Raw genomic sequence first — 18982 nt, 5'->3', positions numbered from 1 at the left:
AAACGAAGGAGACAAATGGAAAGACAACTCTTTTGTTTGTGGACTGGAAGACTGAATATCACCAAGATACCGATATTACCCAAAGAGATCTACAGATTCAATACACTCTCTGTCAAAATCCTAGTGGCTTTTTTTTTTTTTTTTTGCAGAAATAGAAAATTTCACCCTAACAGTTACACGGGTGACCTCGAATAGCCAAACAATCTTGGAAAAGAACACGGCAAAAGACTCACTTCCTCATTTCAAAACTCATCACAAAGCTGCCACAATCGAAACAGTGCGCTGCTGCCATAAAATCAAACGGACAAATGGAATAGAGACGAGAGCCCAGACATAAACCCTCAGGAAACGCCTAGTGACCTTGAACAAGGGGCCCAAAGCCGCTGGGCCTTCCCCGGCAGCTCAGCAGTAAAGAGTCTGCCTGCCAGTGCAGGAAACGCAGGTTCACTCCCTGAGTGGGCAAGATCCCCTGGAGGAAGAAATGGCAACCCACTCCACTATTCTTGCCTGGGAAAATCCCACGGATATTGGAGCCTGGCAGGCTGCAGTCCATGGGGCCGCAGAGAGTCGGACACGACTGAGCGTGCACACGCGCACACACACCGTGACTATTCCACGGGGAAAGGACAACGATCGGCACACTGAGCCTTCTCATATACCATGCACAGGACATACACGCCCGAACTCAGACCGAATCAGAGCCCAGATGCGAGCCCGCAGACAACACAGAGGCGAGCTTCGTGACTCTGGACTCGGCAGTGATTCCCAGATAAGATACCAGAGGCAAAGGAACAAAGAGCACAAAGAGCTAAATGGCACTCCAGCAAATCTAAAAACCTCTGTGCTTCAAAGGATACAGCCACCAGTGAAAAGTGGTGGCTGTGGCCACCAGTGAAAACCTACAGAATGGGAGAAAACATTCGAAAGTCATGTGTCTGATGAGGGGTTAACATCCAGAATATATAAAGAACATCTACAATTCAACAACAACAAAACAACCCGATTAAGAAATGAGTTAAGAACTTGACATTTTACCAAAAATCTACGAATGGCCAACAAGCATATGAAAAGATGGTCAGTGTCGCTAAACAGTAGAGAAACGTCAATCAAAACCACAATGAGATACGACTTCTAAGCCATCAGCATTTCAAAGAAAACAGAAAATAATCAGAGCTGGCAGGAATATGAAGGAATTGGAACCCTTGGGCGCAGTTGGGGGAATGCAAAATGGTGCAACTGTTAGGAGAAACAGTATGGTGATTCCTCGAAAAACTAAAAATAGAACTACCATATGTCCAGCATCCCACGTCTGGGTGTATATGCAAAAGAACTGAAGGGTGGAACAAGGAGCTGCTCTGGTCTTGTACCTCCCGGGCAGCAGCAGCCAATAAGCAGCTGGAGCAGGGCCTTGTGTGAGGTCCTGCTGGGAGCAAGGTCCTTCTCTGCTTGGCTCAGCTCAGGGACCACTCAGGAATCACCAGGGCTTGGCCAGGGCCCATCTTTCCAGCGGCCGGCGTGGTTCTGCTGGGTGACCCACAGAGGAAGGAACCGCTTCTAAAGCTAGCAGGAGCCCCCTGCGAGGCGCAGAGTCCTGGGCTGGGGAACAGAGATGCAATGGGACCGCTCGATGAAAAGGGACCGCTCAATGCTGGGGGTGGGGAGGCAAACCCGTCAAGCCCCAAACATCTGCGTGAGCAGCTCTCCTGCTGTGCGGCTCTTCTCCAGTCTGAATTTGCTCAGAGACCTTCTCCTCACTGGAAGGACTGATGTTGAAGCTGAAGCTCCAGTACTTCGGCCACCTGACACGAAGAGCCGACTCACTGGAAAAGACCCTGAGGCTGGGAAAGCTTGAAGGCCAAAGGAGAAGAGGGTGGCAGAGGATGAGATGATTAGATAGCATCACGGATGTAATGGACATGCATTTGAGAAAACTCCAGGAGTTAGTAAAGGACAGGGGAGCCTGGCGTGCTGCAGTCCATGGAGACGCAGAGTCGGACACAACTTAGTGACTGAACAACAAGCCCTCCTTTAGGGAGATTCTGTGTTTCAGACCCCTCCACCCAGGGCCTGCGAAGCCCTGGAGGGAGTTAACGTGGGATGCTACGGGTCTCCTCTGGTGAGAGAAGATTCTCCCGCTGCCCGTCACCCGCTTCATTCTAGGCGACACCTGCGGTGTCAGCAAGGCGCGGTGAGGGAGCGCTCTCCCCACGCGGACAGAGCTGTGTCTGCATCAGCCTCGGCTGCAGCAGGCTTAAAGCTTATCTGCCTTGTAAGGACAAGGTTGGAATCCAGAACACGGGAATCAGATGCCTCTGAGCCCCCCAGTCCCCGGGCTCTGCACACAGTGGGTGGTCAGTAACGTCCGTCATTCCACACGGGGTCACCTGCCCCAGACAAAGGTGGCAAACCCAGCAAGACGAAGCTTCTAGCCACGCTTTCCACAAACGCCTGTGTTCCAGCATCCCCAGGGGCCCCCGCATCACCCCAGGATCTGGACCCTCCTCAGTCCTCCTCAGGGTGGGATTCACACCTGACACAGGGCAGTAAGGGCCAGCCGCCCCTCCCAGAGCAGGCACCCTGGTGGCTGGGAGCGTGGGCTGGGTGCCACGTACCTACAAGGTTTAAATCTGAGTCACAAACGTCGCATCCCCGTTGACTGACATCCCTCTGAGTCTGCTTCTGCAAATCCTGGTGGGAATAGGGTTCACAGAGCCTTGGGCGCAGTCAACAAAACTGTCAGTCCAGGGCCCCTGGCTGCCTGGCAAGGCGGGTGCTGCTGGCACGTGCATTTTACAGATGAGGAAGCTGGAGCTCAGGGAGGTCAGGCCACCTGCCCGAGGCCCCGTGATGTTCTGGAAGATGCTTGACAACCAGCTCTTGGGAGGCAGGGGTTGTTTCACAGCGTTTACCCCTTTCTGTGGGGTGAACAGCCCTACCATGGTTGATTTCAAGCTGCCAGTGGTTTAACCATAACCTGCCAATTTTCCTCCAGCTTTAGCCATCAGCTCTCACGAGCTGGAAGGAGCACTTTCCAGCACGCTCAGAGGACTCACAGCCAGTAAGTCAGAGCAGGCGCTCCATGCCGTAAGCTCTCCACATTCCCTCCCTACCCTCGACTGACTCACTGGATTATTTTGGGGGCAATGAATACACTCAGGTTTCAGCAAGATGGATTTGGGGGCTTCCTGAAATTCCTGCCAGCTCTCCATGGGGAGGCACGGGAATGGAGGGGGTGTTATGAGGAGGTGGTGCTGGGTCCCCATCCTGGCTTGGATCAAAGGCCACGTGGGCGCCCCGGGCAGGACAGTCCACGTGGCTCCCGTGGGACGGGTGCTCTGGCCACGGGCGACATCAGAACCAGCCTGGGGCCGCCTCTCTGGACAGACACCACGAGAGGGCTTGAGCAGATGTGTCCACAGACACCAGGCACAAGCCAGCGTGTCCAACTGTCTCAAATCACATTAGCTCACGGGTGTTTCACATGCTTCCGGGGAGTTTGGTTGTATAACAGCACCCCTGACTCACCAGGCACGTCATCCAAACTTAGTCATCCCTTTAAATAAATGAGGATCCTAGGGGCCCCCAAGGCAAGGGATAGACAGGGGTCTGAGCACGTGCAGCCTTCTGCAGGGGCCTGGGGCCCTGAACCCACACACGAGTGAGGAATTCAGTTGGCGGTAAGGCTTAAAGGAGCTTCATTTTCAAATCCTCTGAACAACCCAAGACACTCTTGACTCCAAAAACATCCTTCTACATCAGTGTGCAATTTCTCCCTGCAGTCTGGTCCAGATGGCTGCGTGCAGGCATGCTGGTGGTTCTGGTGAAGGTGGTTCTGGTGATGGTGGTGGTGGTGATGGTGATGGTGGTGATGGTGGTGGTGGTGATGGTGGTGATGGTGGTGGTGGTTTTGGTGGTGATGGTTTTGGTGATGGTGATGATGGTGATGGTGGTGATGGTTTTGGTGATGGTGGTGGTGATGGTGGTGGTGGTTTTGGTGGTGATGGTTTTGGTGATGGTGGTGGTGATGGTGGTGATGGTTTTGGTGATGACAGCGGTGATGGTTTTGGTGATGGTGGTGGTGATGGTGGTGATGGTTTTGGTGATGGTGGTGGTGATGGTGGTGGTGGTTTTGGTGGTGATGGTTTTGGTGATGGTGGTGGTGATGGTGGTGATGGTTTTGGTGATGGTGATGGTGGTGATGGTGGTGGTGATGGTGGTGATGGTTTTGGTGATGGTGATGATGGTGATGGTGGTGGTGGTGATGGTGATGGTGGTGATGGTGGTGGTGATGGTGGTGATGGTTTTGGTGATGGTGATGATGGTGATGGTGGTGATGGTTTTGGTGATGGTGGTGGTGATGGTGGTGATGGTTTTGGTGATGGTGATGATGGTGATGGTGGTGGTGGTGATGGTGGTGGTGGTGATGGTGATGATGGTGATGGTGATGGTGGTGATGGTGGTGGTGATGGTGGTGATGGTTTTGGTGATGGTGATGATGGTGGTGGTGGTGATGGTGGTGGTGATGGTGGTGGTGATGGTGGTGGTGATAGGGTATAGTGACTGGAAACCAATTTTCCGAGAATAATAAGAAGTAAAAGGTGTGGTACTTCCCTGGTGGTCCAGTAGTTAAAAATCCGCTTGCCAATTCAGGGGGCACGGGTTCATCCCCTGTCCAGGAGGATTCCACATGCCGCAGAGCAGCAAAGCCTGTGCGCCTCAGAGCCTGTGCTCCAGCACGAGCAGCCACTGCAGTGACGGCATCCCGCAACTAGAGAGGCGCCCCTGCTCATTGCAGCTAGAGAAAGCCTGCACTCAGCAACGAAGACCCAGCACAGACAATAACTAAATAGATGCATCTTTTAAAAAAAAGCTGTGACGCTCCGATCACACTTCACAAACTTGGCCATCTCTGAGGATCAGCAGGTGAACAGGAAGGGGCACCCCCAGAAAGACCCCACCTGCACCTACAGACGGGCAGGGACTGAGGGTCGGATATCCCTGCAAAGAAAGGTTCTGCCCTGGAGGAGCCTCCAGAATCTCTGAAACATGCTCGTTCCAGCCACACCCTGTCCTTACAGTTTGACGGCAAAAAGCTGTCACTGTCCCCACGAGATAGCCTTGCGTAGTGGCCTTGGCCACCACGTCTTTCTCGACTACACACACCCCTGTCTCTCCAGGGCTGTGGTGAATTTGCACGAGTTGTGCAAAGCAACTTTTCAGGCAACGGCTAAAACCCAGTTGGCAACCCAGGCTCCGTGAAGGTGCGGGCCTCCCGCCTCTGCACGAGGCGCGCAGGGGGCAGAACAGTCCACCCTGGACTAATGGAATCTGAACAGTGAGATGCACACAGTCAGGAAAAGAAATGCGATTTCCTTTTGACCCAAAATTAATTTTCAGAAGAAAATTGCTTTATCACGTGGCCTCAAGATGAGCCTGTAGCCCAGCACCTGCTGCTTTCCGAGGGGCCCCCGTCCTCGGCTGAGGACACTGTGTCTTCCCTGAGAACAGGGCCGGGAGCGGACCTACACTGGAAACCTCGCTGGCCTTGAGGACATCTGGTCAGCTGGCAGCCGAGGGGACAGCTCCCGCCCCGTTCTTCTGACAGGAATGCGAGGATCTTGGAAGCCTGGGGCCCATCCAAGCATCTCAGAATTGCTGCAAAACAACGGCCCCGCTCTGCTTAGGACACTGCGACTGACGGCACTGCTCAGCCTCGGTGGCCCACCCGCGCGGCTGCCGTGACGGTGGGTCTTCACGGGCAGCAGCGGGGTCCCGCTCACCCACCCTTGGCGGGATCTGTGGTTCTGGGCTCTGACCCCCATCGTCCCGCATGTCCCTTGTGACCTGGAGGTCTGGCCGATGACTCAGACACACACATTCCTCTCCCGCAGCTGGTTGGCTGGTGACCAATTATCTCCCATAAAGACTTGGCCCTGAACTCCAGCCCCAGCATCTCAACACTGATGGAACTGGTGTCAACACATGTTGATATTATTTAGGAGAACATGAAATTCCCCCTGGATCCAGAGTGCTCAGGACGTCTGGACAGACTTCCAGGACGGCTCAAAAATGCTGACGGCCATTGTCTAGACACTGTGTGACAGATGGGGAAACTGACCCCAGAAGGGGGTCCCGGGGTAGGGTCAGCGGCCAGCCCAGCTCCTGCAGCCTGCGTCCTGCTGGGCGCCCTCGTGCAAGCGGTGGACGGGGAGGCCTTCACGCTGCCCGCTGGGACCATCTGGGAACTTGTGGCCCCGGCCACTGTGAGGTCATAACATCGACACTGCGGAGTCAGAGCCCCACCAGCGGGGCCGCAGGGGGAGGTGCAGTCGCCAAGGCAAGACTGGAATCCCCCCGTACACGTGCTCCCAGGACCCCCTCACTGCATGTCGGCTTGCGGTAGGTGCTGCGACCTCTCTCCACCCAGGTCTCAGGGCCAGTGCAGGCTGTGCTGGGGCTGCAGCATCCTTCCCGCCCCCAAGCCCAGCCAGGCTGTGAGCTCAACGAGCCCCTGATGTGGTAGGCTCCCAGCCAACATGCCCAGGACTAACTGCAGGGGCAGCTGCGGCTCAGCACTGGGAGAGACCCGGAGGTTTAGAAGGGAATGCCAGAGCTCAGCTGGGCTTGCATGCCGGCCGAGTGTGAGCTGGTGGGCTGGCGCACCTGGGCAGTGCCTGCCCCTCCCCCAAAGGGGAGGCAGCGAGTCCTGCAGAGCTGCTGTGCGGCCGGAGGGCTGGGGCCGTGGCCCTGGGGCACCTCTGCTTCTGGGCCCTGGTTCTGAGCCACGTGTCCAAGGCCAATAACCAAAGTCCTAACAGGCCCGCCGTCACAGGGAGCCCGTCACAGAGCAATGCCAAGGCGAAGAAGTGGCCTGACCAAGTGTCCTGCGTACGGTGCTGGAGTGGGTAACGCAGTATTTCAACCTCAGGCGGTATTTCAAGGAACAAGAAACCCATCCCAGCAATGTCCTGAGAGAAGCCGAGTGCACGAACTGTGTACAGTTTACGGGATGATCCTGCTTCTGTTTTAGAATTTACAGGCAGAGATCAGGGACAGAAGGCGGAAGGAAACACTGGTCACCTCGGGCTTTCTCTCGGTGGAACTGGAGGGGTTTTCGTTAACTTGCTCTTGTCTTACAAATGTTCCCAGTATTTACAGCGAAACACTGACGCCCATCAACTCTTCAGCCAGACTCTGTGGCCGGCGAGAAAGGGCAGGCTCAGCGAGGTCAAGGGCGGCACCCAAGGGGGTCCCGCCAGGATGAGCTCTGCACCCCGGCCCTGCACAGCAGCTGGAAACAGAGGCGAGCAACGCGGTGCTTGCCACAGAACCGCTGAGCCAGCTGAGGGGGGCAGTGGGGAGAAGCAGCCTGCGACCTTCCTGCGCCCCACCTCTGCCCCCGAGCACCCCGTGGCCCCCACCTTGTGCCTGTCGTCCCGGGCCGGGCTTCACCCTGCAGTCTGGCCTCTGCTTCTCCTGGCCCGTGCCCTGGCCAAACCCGGGTCCCAGGCCCCAGAGGCCAAGGTGCAGCCAGACAGCCATGGGCCAGGCCTGGGGAGGCAGCGGGGCCAGGGAGGGCCGCCCCCGGCCCCCAGGATGGGTGTGGGGAGGCAGCTGGAGCCCGTTGTCCCAGCCCAAGTCCCCAGCGCCTCCCTGGAGTGGCCCTCGGCTGGAGGGGCGGCCTTCCCATCTGCTCTTCTTCCACACCAACCCCCAAACCACACACAGGCTGAGCCACGCTAGCTGCCCTCCGCCCCACATCGCAAGTCAGAACCCCTACTCCTGACTGGAGGGCACTGCACAGACCACCCCCTCGGGGGTGCCGAGAGGGCCCAAGCTGCCCTCAGGCAGGCCAGCGGCCACAGTGGCCTGGGTGGAGCTGTGCTGTGCTCTCAAGACGCACACCCTCTCTGGTCCTGGCAGGCAGCGCTGCGCCAAGGAGGCAGGAAGCGAGCGAGACAGACACAGCCCCGCTTCCTGCCCCAGCGCGGCCTCCAAGAGCGCAGGCAGAGCAGAGCCGCCTTTATCTGCCTCCTCCTGGCAGCCTCCTTGCTGACGTCAGCGAGACACTGTTTACTTGCTAACAGGACCAGACTGCGTGACCTCCCGCCCCTCTGCAGGCCAGGATCTGGAACCTTCCTCGGCGCCTCCCCAGATGAACACAAGGAGAGTAAAAGTGGGGGTGCCCTCAAATCCGGCTGTCTGTCCACCCCTCCCTCCTCACAGCCTTGTCTGTGTTACTGACACATAGTCACGAGGTTTTTTATGTTCCGTTAGCTGGGGGGCCTGGGCAGTCCATCCGACTCCTCTGAGCTCAGGTTGGGAAAGCACCTGCCCTGGCAGTAACGTTTCCTACATCGGGAACTGCTGGAAGACCTTGTTCAACGCACGTGGCCACGACCACCTCCAGGGTGCCTGCACGCCTGCTAACTGGGCGGTCACGGGGCAGTGCGGCCCCCCACGGGGCTCCTGCCCTGGGAACCTGTGGTCATGCCTGGGCATGCTTTGGGTTGTCACATCTGGGGTGCTCCTGGCGTCCAGGGGCTGCAGGCCAGGCCTGCTGTTTCACATGCTGCTAAGCCCCTCGCCCCGAATATCTGCTCCACAGCATCGTTGATCGCGCAGGGCTCAGAAGCCCTGATAGAACCTTCCACGCTGCCAGGAGGATGAAGCCGGAGCCGTGCGAGCCCTTGGCTGACAGCGGCTGATGTTACTTTGACCGCCTGCTCCTCACCTCGGCCCCAAGAAGTCAGAGTGGAAATCATGACACTTATTTTCCAAAAAGGAAACCAAAGCCCTAGAGCAGGACGCGCTGACCAGAGCTGGACCTGGGGCCTGGCCCAGGGGCTCAGAGGGCGGCGGGTCCGCTGGAGCCGCCCACAGTCTCAGAAGCTTCCGGCCCCGGGACCCGACTTTCTGGGCTGGTTGACGGGCAAGGGTGCTGCCCAGGGGCCTGGCAGGGCACCCCGAGCAGTCCCTGCCCCCTCCCATGGTGCCAGGGGAGGGGGGACAGTCCAGGAAGACCTGGACATGCTCAGCACACGCAGGCCTTGGGAACAGCAGAAATGACTGCTGTCTGCAGCCCCGAGCCCTGCAAGAAGGCGCAGGAAATGCACTGACCCGGGAAGGTGTGCCCCATACCCGAGGAGTGGACATGGGGGGCAGCCGCACTGGCAGCAAGGCCAAGGCAGAAGCTTGGGACTGGGCCCCTGCGTGTGCCAGACACCACCTTGGACCCCCACTCCTCCTCTGAGGCCCTGAAAGCTGGCAGGCATGACCGTCTGGACCCCCACTTTACTGCAGGGAAGCCGGGCCCAGGGAGTTCCAGAACCCTGCCCAAGGGCACGAGATCCCCCCACCCCGGGTTTGGCCCCGGAGCACGTTGCTGCTGCCACCCCAGTCCGGGGGCCCATGGGTAGCTGCTACCTACCAGGTGCCCGGCGGCTCTCACCAGCTTGTGGGTGGAGAAGGGGAAGGCGTCGTCGCTCAGGTCGGCCTCCAGCAGCTCCTGGAGAATGGCCCGGCTGTGAGCAAGGACAAGGCTGGTCAGTCAGTAGGGCAAGAAACACCTGCCAAGCCCACCTGGGTGCGCACCCCGGGCTGGGAGGGCTCTGAGGGCACCGCGGTGGTCAGGCTGAGGTCCTGTCCTCACGGGGCAGACCGAGAACAAACGTGCTCTTAATAAAACACACCAAGGTAGAGACGTGCAGAAGTCCAGTCATACGAGAAAGGCACGTTCGGGACTCCCCTGGCCACCCAGCTAAGACTGCAGAGCAACGTCAGCTAAGACTCTGTTCTTACACTGCGGGGCCGTGGGTTTGATCCCCAGTGGGGGAGCTGAGACCTCAAACACCAGGCACCATGGCCAAAACAATTTATCAAAAAAAAAAAAAAAGGCACCTTCATCGGAAACAGTGGCAGAAATAGCCAAGCCCTGGCTCTCCTTTCTCAGATGGGGAACCCAGGCCTGGGGCAGCTGTCTAACCAGTTAACGCCCGACCTGCCAAAGCCCCCCAAGGGCAGGGGCCCCTTTCCTCGCCCCTCTGCCCGGCTGTGCCCGGAAGAGTCTGAACCTCACGCTTGACACTTCGCCTGAGACCTTCCAGTGTCCATGGAAACCCTCACCTCTGGGGTGCCTTGCTTCTCGCCTCCCTCCCTGCCAGCCTGAGCTCACTCTTGCACCATGCACATTCCCTCCAGGCGTCCCAGCCCCTGTTGAATCTTCCGTCATCCTTCAGGTCTTGGCTCATCTGTCACCTCCTACAAGAAGCCCTCCCGGATTCCCTGAGTCTGGGTCAAGTCCCCCCTCAACGCCCCTGGCCTGAGCCCGTGGCCCTGAAACGTCTCCCACCAGGGCACCTCTCATGGTTGCAAACCTGCCCCACTGAACTGGGAGCTCCGTGCTGACAGCGGCCCCTCTGCAGACATGCCTGGCACAGAAAGGGCACTTGGTAAATGGGACTGATTGAAGGTGGGCTGACTTTGCACCGCTGGGCCAGCTCCCCATCGGCAGGAAACAGCTCCCACCCACCCCCATTTCTGCCTTGCAGGGTCCCAGCCAGTGCCCAGAAACACTTCCGACCCTGATGATCCCCGCCCCCCAGGGTGCTGGCAGCTGCCTGCCCACGCTGGCCCGAGGTGCCCGGCCCGCTGCAATGTGTCAGGATCCTTATGTAACATCCCGGCACCCACGCATGCCTGCCCCTGGAGGAAGCACACTCGGTCCTCAAGAAGCCTGTCTACACTGCAGCCCTGGGCGGTGGGGTCTGCCCCACGGGGAAGGAGGAAGGAGCTGGAGCTGGGGCTCAGCAGGGCCGGGGGCCCCCAGTCGGGCACCAGCCTGGGCACGCAGGTCTGCAGGGCACAGGCCAGGGTGTGAGAGGCTGTCCGTCCCCCAGTGGGCAGCAGGTGGCACCAGAGGGCACCGGCTCTGGGCGGAGACCAGGTTCAGGCTTACTGTCCCCCGACCTGGTGCTGGGCCCTCTCGTTGCCTTGTGAGGACCGCGGGGCAGGCGTCAGCCAGAGGCCCCGAGCCGAGCACCTGGGTATTAACCACGCAACAGCGACCACCGCCCACCAGGCTGTCTCCACCAGCCACGAGTGGTCTCCTGAGCTTCGGTTAATTAAAAAAATTCTGTCTCGCCGGCCACCTTTCAAGGCCTTGCTGGCACGTATGGCTTAGAGGCTACCGTTCTGGGCCATCAATTCTGAACTGTCTCCTGAAAGTGCCACTGGTTGCAGGCCATCCAGCACGTCCCATGGTCCAGGTGCCACGACACGCTTCCCACGCAACAGCTCAGAAAGTTCAGCCCGTATCAGCGGCGCTGGTGACATTATTATTCATACAAGAAACTTTGGGTTATTTTTGAAGGAGCGAGGACAGCTTGGAGGAGAAAGTTAAGAAATCGCCAGGAGGAGGGGAGCTCGTCTTCCTGCCCTGGCAACTGTCACTCACCACCTTCCTGGAGCAGCTTATAATGAGGCTGGGAGAGCTGGCCTGTCCCCGCGGGCCGCGCCTTGATCAGTCTGTCTGGTGCCCCCTCCCTCCCCTGCCCACTCACCCCCCCACCACACCAGAAATAACCCAGTCCCTCCCCAAGGTCGACATGGCAATGAAGCTTCCAAGGACCGCCTAGCGCTCAGGAGTCCAGGACCACCCCCCCCATCCCCATTCAGCCTAGAGATGCGGACATCAGCTCACCCAGGGGAGAAATGCAGACCCCCACCTGCAGAACAGGGCGCTTCCCGAGCCGGGCCAGGGCAAGCGTGGTCCATGCATCTTTCTGCAGAATCCCAGCATCCTGGTTCTCCTGCTGCGGCCGGCATGCTCAGCCTCTCTCCACACGCCCCATTCCTGTCCTCCCCTCCTGTCTCAGCACGCCCCCACCCAGCCACCCCTGAGATGACCCTCGTCAAGTCCGCAGGAGCCACCGGGCCGCCAAACCCACCTGTCGATGCTCAGTCTTTGTCCGCTGACCACCCGGACACAGCTCGTCACTCCCTCCTTGGAGTCCTTCCTTCCCCTGGCCCTTGAAGCTCCTGCCCACCTCCCATACTCTGGCCCAGCATCAGAGACCCCGATAAAGCCCACGTCCAACCGTGCCCCTCCTCTGCTCAGCCCCCTCTCCTGGAGGAGCAGCCTCTGCCCTTGCAAGCTCTGGCCTCCGCGGGCCTCTGAGCTTGTCCTCCCCCACAGCCCTGCCGTCGCTGCGTTTCCTCCCGCCACGGGGCCTTTGCACCTGCCGCTCCCTCTGTCTGAAACACTGGCCCCTCAGAGAGTGCCAAGGCTTGAGTCCCATTTCCTCCAGTGTCTCCTCCAAGGTCCCCTTAACAGATACTGGCTTTCGTGAGCAGCCCGAGGTCCAGCATCTGATGGATAAGGTACAGGACCAACCCCGACTCTGCGAGCACTACTGCCGGCCTGTCCGCCGTGGGCCTCTGGGCGACGTGGGGCACACGCAGAGCCACCTGCAGCTCTGCCCGGGAGGGGAGGTCCACCCGCCCAGGACCCAGCCCGGAGCTGCTGGCTTGGCCAGCTCCAAGGCCCCAGGGAAAACGGACCCTGTGGCGGGGTCTGAGGGCAGCGACCAGGGATCCTGGTGTGACCCCAGGCTGACAGGGATGCCCGTGGACACAGCCGTGCGTCGTCTCAGCAAGCAGCTGGGGGATAACCTGGCTGGAGGCACACTGTCCTCTCTTCTTCACCACTAAGGAAAGAAAGCAGTTCTCACCACCTAAAGGGCGGGGTCAGGACTGGAGCAGCTGTTGGAGCACCCCAGGCACCCCGCTGGTCGGCGCCAACACGCGGGGCTTGCCCCTGGTCCTCCACCCCGCGCCCACCCAGCCCTTCCCTGATGCCCAGCCAGAGGGTCTTTCCAAAGTGCACACGTGCCCAGGCGTCCCGTTGCCTCAGACTGTCCAGGCAGAAGCCAGCATCCAAGGGCCTTCTGGGAGCCGGTTCCTCATGGGTGGGAACACAGCTCAGTAAACGCTCACAGGATGAATCAACGAGCGAATGATCGTCCGTAGACCTAGTCACTGGAGGTGCTCAGGGAGGAGCCGGTGTCCTCCTGCTGCGGAGCACCATTCTCAGCCCGGGTGGCACAGGGAGCCCCAGTCTGGCTCCGCCCACTTAGAAATGGCACACACAGTTCTCAGGCCATATCAACCATCCAGAGGCATCCCTGCCAGACTTCCACGACCCCTGTACCCTCAGATATTGAGTATGAGTCATATATTAAGAGCTTTTCCGTATCCCAGTGCTTTGAAAAGCATGTTCCTGCTTGGCCTCTTGAGGGTCGCCGGCACGTTCAGCTCACTACCCACCGCGTCCCATTCTAGACCAGTAAATGGTTCTGCCTTGGGCCCAGACAGAGGGACGAGGTGTACCCCGGCCCTCAAGTCCCCATCCTCTCCTCACCTGGCCGGGCCCTGGACGCTGATCAGGCCCAGGTCCTCGGAGCTGTCGATGAGCTGGCACCGGAACTTCCGGTCCTGCAGCACGGTCCTGATGTGGGACCAGTTGTGCTGGGCTGCGGCCCCGCCCACGGCCAGGTAGTATCCGTCGCCTGCAGGAGAAGCACCGGGACTCAGAGCAGGGCTGCGGGGAGGCAGGAGGAGGCAGGACCAGGAGGGGCGGCCCAAGGCCTCCGTGGAGGAAACAAGCCCTCCTCCCTTGAACGTGAGCCACCCAGGCCTGAGTCGGGGGACCCTCCCAATGGGGCTCTGGGTTCTCATCGCCCACAGGACAGAATGCCAAGGGAGCATTTTCAGGGAGCGTCCAAGGCTTTCTCCCACTTCTCAAAGGGTCTGTGATCCAGGGAAGTGTAAGCGCCCCCAGCACAGTCACCCCTCGGGAGATCCTGAGTCCCACCTCAGCCACCAGCGCTGGGTGACCTCGGACAAGCCTCTGTCCCTCTCTGAGGCTGCATCCTCACCAGTTCCCATCTCTCTCCACATTCCCATGTCCCCACCCCATTCCCAGGGTTCCCAGCGGTGGGCTTTCAGAGGCTGGAATTTTAAAGCCATTACACCGCTGACCCTCCCCCAGAGGCTGACACGCGTCAACACCCTCGGGTTTCTGAAAAGGAGACTGAGGTTCAGAGAGGCCCCACGTGGAAGACTGCCTCTAGCCAGCTCTGAGTCCACAGCCTGTGGAGCAGCCACTGGGCCAAACCGCCCCCCGGGAACTGCTGAGTGGAGGCAGCCCAGCTCCGCCTGGTGTCCTGAGAGCCACCGTCCCAGGCGGGCGACCTTAGACGGCCGTGTGGCCCTCGGTCCCTGGAGAACCTGTCACTGCCCACTGTCTGTGGATCTTGGCCACCGCTCTCCCTCCTGGATGGGAGGGGCTGCCGCACGAGAGACCAGACGGCTCCCACGCCCGCCGAGGGGTGACGTGATGGGCAGCAGACCTCGCTCAGGGAATCAGACCCGTACAGATAAGGGGCTTGGACGCTGAGCTCCCTGTCACTGGAGGCATGCAAGCAGAAGTGGAGGACCTGCAGAGGGCAGTCCAGGCATCAGCTTGGGCCCAGAGCTGGAGATCTTCCAAGGATCTGTCCCCCGCCTCAGACTGGGAGTTCCATGGGAACCAAGACAGCCGATTCGGCATAGATGCCGGAGGCAGGAAGGAGGTAACTTCTCCCTCCACGTGGGAGGCACGGCCTTATCCGTGGCTCACTCTGTTCCGGGCAGGTGAGATGAGCACATGCATGCTGATGCCGCCCTGAAACCCCGCAGGACAGGCAGGTTCAAAGGCATAACCACCGAGCACTCAGGGCTCAGCACCGCTGCCCAAACAAAGGCTGCATTCAGCCTGAGGCAAGACCTCTGATCTCCCAGGCCCTGACCGCAGCGGGCACACGCGGGATTGCAGAGCAGCCTCGGAAGCCCTTCCCGCCCGTCCCGCACTGGCCGCCGCCTCACTGAGCTAGGCTGCCATCGGGGCGCTGCTGGGCCCCGGGGCACCTCTCACCTTCAAAGGCGGGGGCCAGCGGGGAGGCCTGGGGGCCGGGGGCCAGGCGGCTCACGGTCAGGTCGCTCTCTGTGCCCCCGCGGTGGTTCAGCATGCACGTGTACACTGTGGAGCCTGCGGGCAGGAGAAAGACCCCAGAGAGGGGGGAGCCGCTCAGCAGGGCGGGCGGTCCCTCAGGGCCGGGTAGCCTTGGCCAGATGCCCGGGGGAACCCTGATAGGCCTCTCAGCTTGGTGATGCCGCCGTGACTCGATGACCCAGAGAGGGACGGGCAGGCCACCGAGCACCGCCGTCCTCGGAGGAGGAAGGAGCAAGAAGACTTACTTATTTTGAAATGTGACTCTTCCCACCCATCCCTCCCACCCACCCCCCACCTCACGCTGGGGCACTTTCAGGGCAGGATTTACTTCTCATTCACTTTGGTGCTCGAGTGCCAAGCCTGGCATAGCAGAAGCTCCATGAATGCTGAATACATGAATACGTGGATGGAAGACGGGGATGAATGGGGAGGTGGGGAGAGGGGAGGGGCAGGGATGGATGGGAGGAGGGGGTGGGGGGTAGAAGGATGTTAGCAGGGTGAATGGGGGGAGGGGGACCAGGGAGGTGGGTAGCAGGGGCATGTGATGAGGTGTGTGGGTGGTTTGGCAGGATACATGGTGTAATGGGTTGCACTGTGTCTCCCTAAATGGTGTGTTGGGGTCCTAACTCCCAGTCCCTCTGAAAAATGGACCTTATCTGGAAATAGGGTCTTTGCAGACGGGATCACGTTAAGAAGATCAGAACTCATGAGAATGGACCTGATCTCACACGACTCATGTCCTTAGAAGAAGAATACGCAGGGAGACGGCCTGTGACCGCAGAGGCAGAGGCTGGAGTGATGTAGTTGAAAGTTGTGGGCTGGCGGCCGCGGCCGGAAGCCAGGAGATCCCACGGTCTCTGGCCCTGACTTTGAACTTCCAGCGTCAGACTCTTAAGACAACACATGAGGGTTGTTTAAAGCCATTCAGTGCGGTATTTCGGTGCAGCAGTATCACCAGGAAGTAACAGCAGTGGGGCCGGGAGAGTTTGGGGGCAGGTAGATGGGTGGGGAAGACGCTAAGCGCGTGGTTGATGAAAAAAGGGGAAGTGAGGATCTCAAACACTGTCTGGGACACACTTACACCACGGGATTATTCATCCTTCATTCCGAATTCAAATGCAAGTGAGCATCCTGTGTTTTCACTGAATTCTAGAAACCCTATCGGAGAGAGCATTCCTAGAGGGGGAATGGACAGGCTCCTCAGCCCCAGGAGACTGTTCTGAGGGCCTGCTGCCTCGAATCCCCTCTGGAACAAAGTCAGAGGTGGATAGTGGAGGACGCAGAGGAAGGTGGAGGGGGCTGGGCCTTGGGGCTTGGCGACCAGGGCAGAGGGGGCTGGAGGCGGGGGCCCAGGGCTAGGCTGGGGGCAGAGCCGTGAGCTGCGTGAGCCCGGAGCGGTCAGCCTGTGCCCAGGGCCGCACTGAGGCGGGGGAGGCACGCAGCCCTCCCGCTCCATACCTGGGGGCCGGCTGACGTCGGCGGAGAAGAGCCAGTCGGCAGCCTTCCTGGCGTCTGGGCCCACCAGGAAGAACTTCCCGAAGTAGGACATGTCGAACACGGCCGCGGCCCCCCTGCAGGCCAGACACTCCTTCTTGATCTGAAAAGTTCCAGAGTTGGGGTACCATGGGGGCTTCGGGACCCGCCTCCCCGAGAAAGACCCCACAGCCCTGGGCTCCAAGACCCTCTCCTCCCCTCCAGCTAGAAACGCACGTGCACACTCTCCTCGGGCGCAGGAAGAGCGCCCTGCTGGTGCGCATGTGCACAGTGTCCTCGGGCGCAGGGAAGAGCGCCCTGCGGGTGCAGGAGACCCGGGGGGAGCGCGGGCCGCGAGAGGATACGCTCCAAAGGGTGAAGGCCAGCGGAATGTGTTCTTTGACCACAATGGAATCCAATTAGAAATCCGCAGCAGAAGGAAAATTGGGAAGTTCACAAATAAGTGAAACTAGAAAACACACTTCTTAATAACCAGTGGATCAAGTGAAAAGGTCACCAGGAGGACTGGAAACCCTTGGAGAGGGATGAACACGAGGAAACAACGTGTGCAGACTGACGCCGGAGGCCAGCGCCGCCTCATCCGACGTTACACCTGCAAAGGCTCTCAAGTCAGCCACCTCGCACTCCGCTTGGAGAAACCAGAAAAGGGAAAGCAAATTAAACCCAGTGCAGGCAGAAGGAAAGAAATAACAAAGACTGGAAAGGAAATAAACAAAAATCTCAAAAGATAGAGAAAATCAGCAAATGGAAAACTGGTTTTGGAAAAGTTCAGTGAAATTAGCAAATCGTTAACTGAAATTACAAGAATCAAAAACGACTCCAAGTGCTAAAATCAGGAATGAAAGAAAGGTGTCACTATCCAATTCATAGGAGAGAATTGTAAGGACTCCTGTGAGCCACTGTCCACCAATAAATCAGACACGAAACAGAAATTCCCAGAAAGACACAAATCGCTGAAGTCGGTTGAAGGGGAAACAGACAGTCTGAACAGATCTACAACCAAAAGAGACTTCTTCAGTCATTTAAAACTCTCCACACGGAAAAGCCCAGGCCCACATGGCTTCACTGGTGAATTTTACCAAACATTCAAAGAAGAATTAATACCCGTTCTTCACAAACTCTTCCCGTGAGGCCAACATTACCCCAAAACCAAAACCAAAGGCCTCATAAGAAAATCGGAGACCAATATCCTTCATGACTATAGATACAAAAAACCTCCATGATATACTAACACACTAGATTCAACAACATATAAAAAGGATTACGTGATCAAGTGGAATTTATTCCAGAAATGGGAGTCTGGCTCACCATTCCCAAATCAATATAATGTACCATATTAATGGAGCAAAGGACAAAAACCAAATGGTCATCTCAATAGATGCAGAAAAAGTATTCGACAAAATCCAACACTAGGTCATGATAAAAACTCCATATAAACTACAACTAAAAGGGAATTTGCTTGACCTGATAAAAGGCACGAGCAAAATCCCACTTAATGAGGACAGACTGGATGTCCGCTGCTAAGATCAGGAACAAGACGGGGCTGTCCCCTCTGCCACTTCCACTCAACATCGTATTGGTAGAATTTTTCTGCTACCAGTGATATCGTTAAAGAAGTGAAAAGACAACCCACAGAAGGGAAAAAATAATTACAAATCATAAATCGGGTAAGGGACTTGTATCCAGAATGTATAGAGAATTCTTATAATCCAATAAAAAGACAACTCAATTTTAAAATAAGCAAAATATCCAAATAGAAATTTATCCAAAAAAGATATAGAAATGACTAAATAAGCACATAAAAAAGATGTTCAATATCATTGGTCATTAGGGAACATTGTGCTGGAGGTCCGACCCAGGGCAATTAGGCAAGAAGAAATAAAAGGTATCCAGACTGAAAAAGAAGAAGTAAAACTATCTCTATTTGCAGATGACATGATCTTACATATAGAAAATCCTAGAGAACTCACTGAAAAAAAAACTGTTATAATTAATAAAATAGTTCAACCAGGTTGGAGGATATAGGGTCAACATAAACAAAAAAATAATTTCTATACAATAGCAGTGAGCCATTAATGAAATTAGGAAAATAATTCCATTTACATCTTCAAAAAGAGTTTTTAAAGGCTTACAAATAAATTGAACAAATGAGGGGCAAATTTGTACTCTCGAGAAAATGTCTCTGAAGAAAATTAAAGCAGACCTAAATAAATGGAAAGGCCTCTCGTGTTTGCAAGATGAAGACTTATCATTGCTAAGATGAGGGTAGCACCTCATGTTGGTCTACAGATTTGACAGGGTCTCTACCAAAACCCCAGCGGGCTTCTCGGCAGACATTGACAAACTGAGGCTAAACTTCATACAGAAATGCAAGGCGCTTGGAATGTTCAAGACAATCTTGAAAAAGGAGAACAAAGCTAGAAGATCTGCTCTTCC

At 57.3% G+C, this 18982-nt stretch overlaps 1 protein-coding gene across 1 annotated transcript in view; it reads right to left on the bottom strand.

Moving 5' to 3' along the window:
• SARDH (sarcosine dehydrogenase) overlaps positions 1-18982 on the bottom strand; it is a 60268-nt gene that overhangs the window by 8222 nt on the left and 33064 nt on the right. The window contains 4 exon segments of the mRNA XM_070378689.1: positions 9431-9524; positions 13421-13568; positions 14975-15088; positions 16511-16649. Coding sequence (XP_070234790.1) covers positions 9431-9524; positions 13421-13568; positions 14975-15088; positions 16511-16649 — 495 coding nt within the window.

The sequence above is a fragment of the Bos mutus genome, chromosome 11 (genome assembly GCF_027580195.1).
Source record: "Bos mutus isolate GX-2022 chromosome 11, NWIPB_WYAK_1.1, whole genome shotgun sequence".
NCBI lineage: Eukaryota > Metazoa > Chordata > Mammalia > Artiodactyla > Bovidae > Bos > Bos mutus.
The sequence above is the reverse complement of the archived record's forward strand: the minus strand, read 5'-3'. Positions and strand labels throughout refer to the sequence as shown.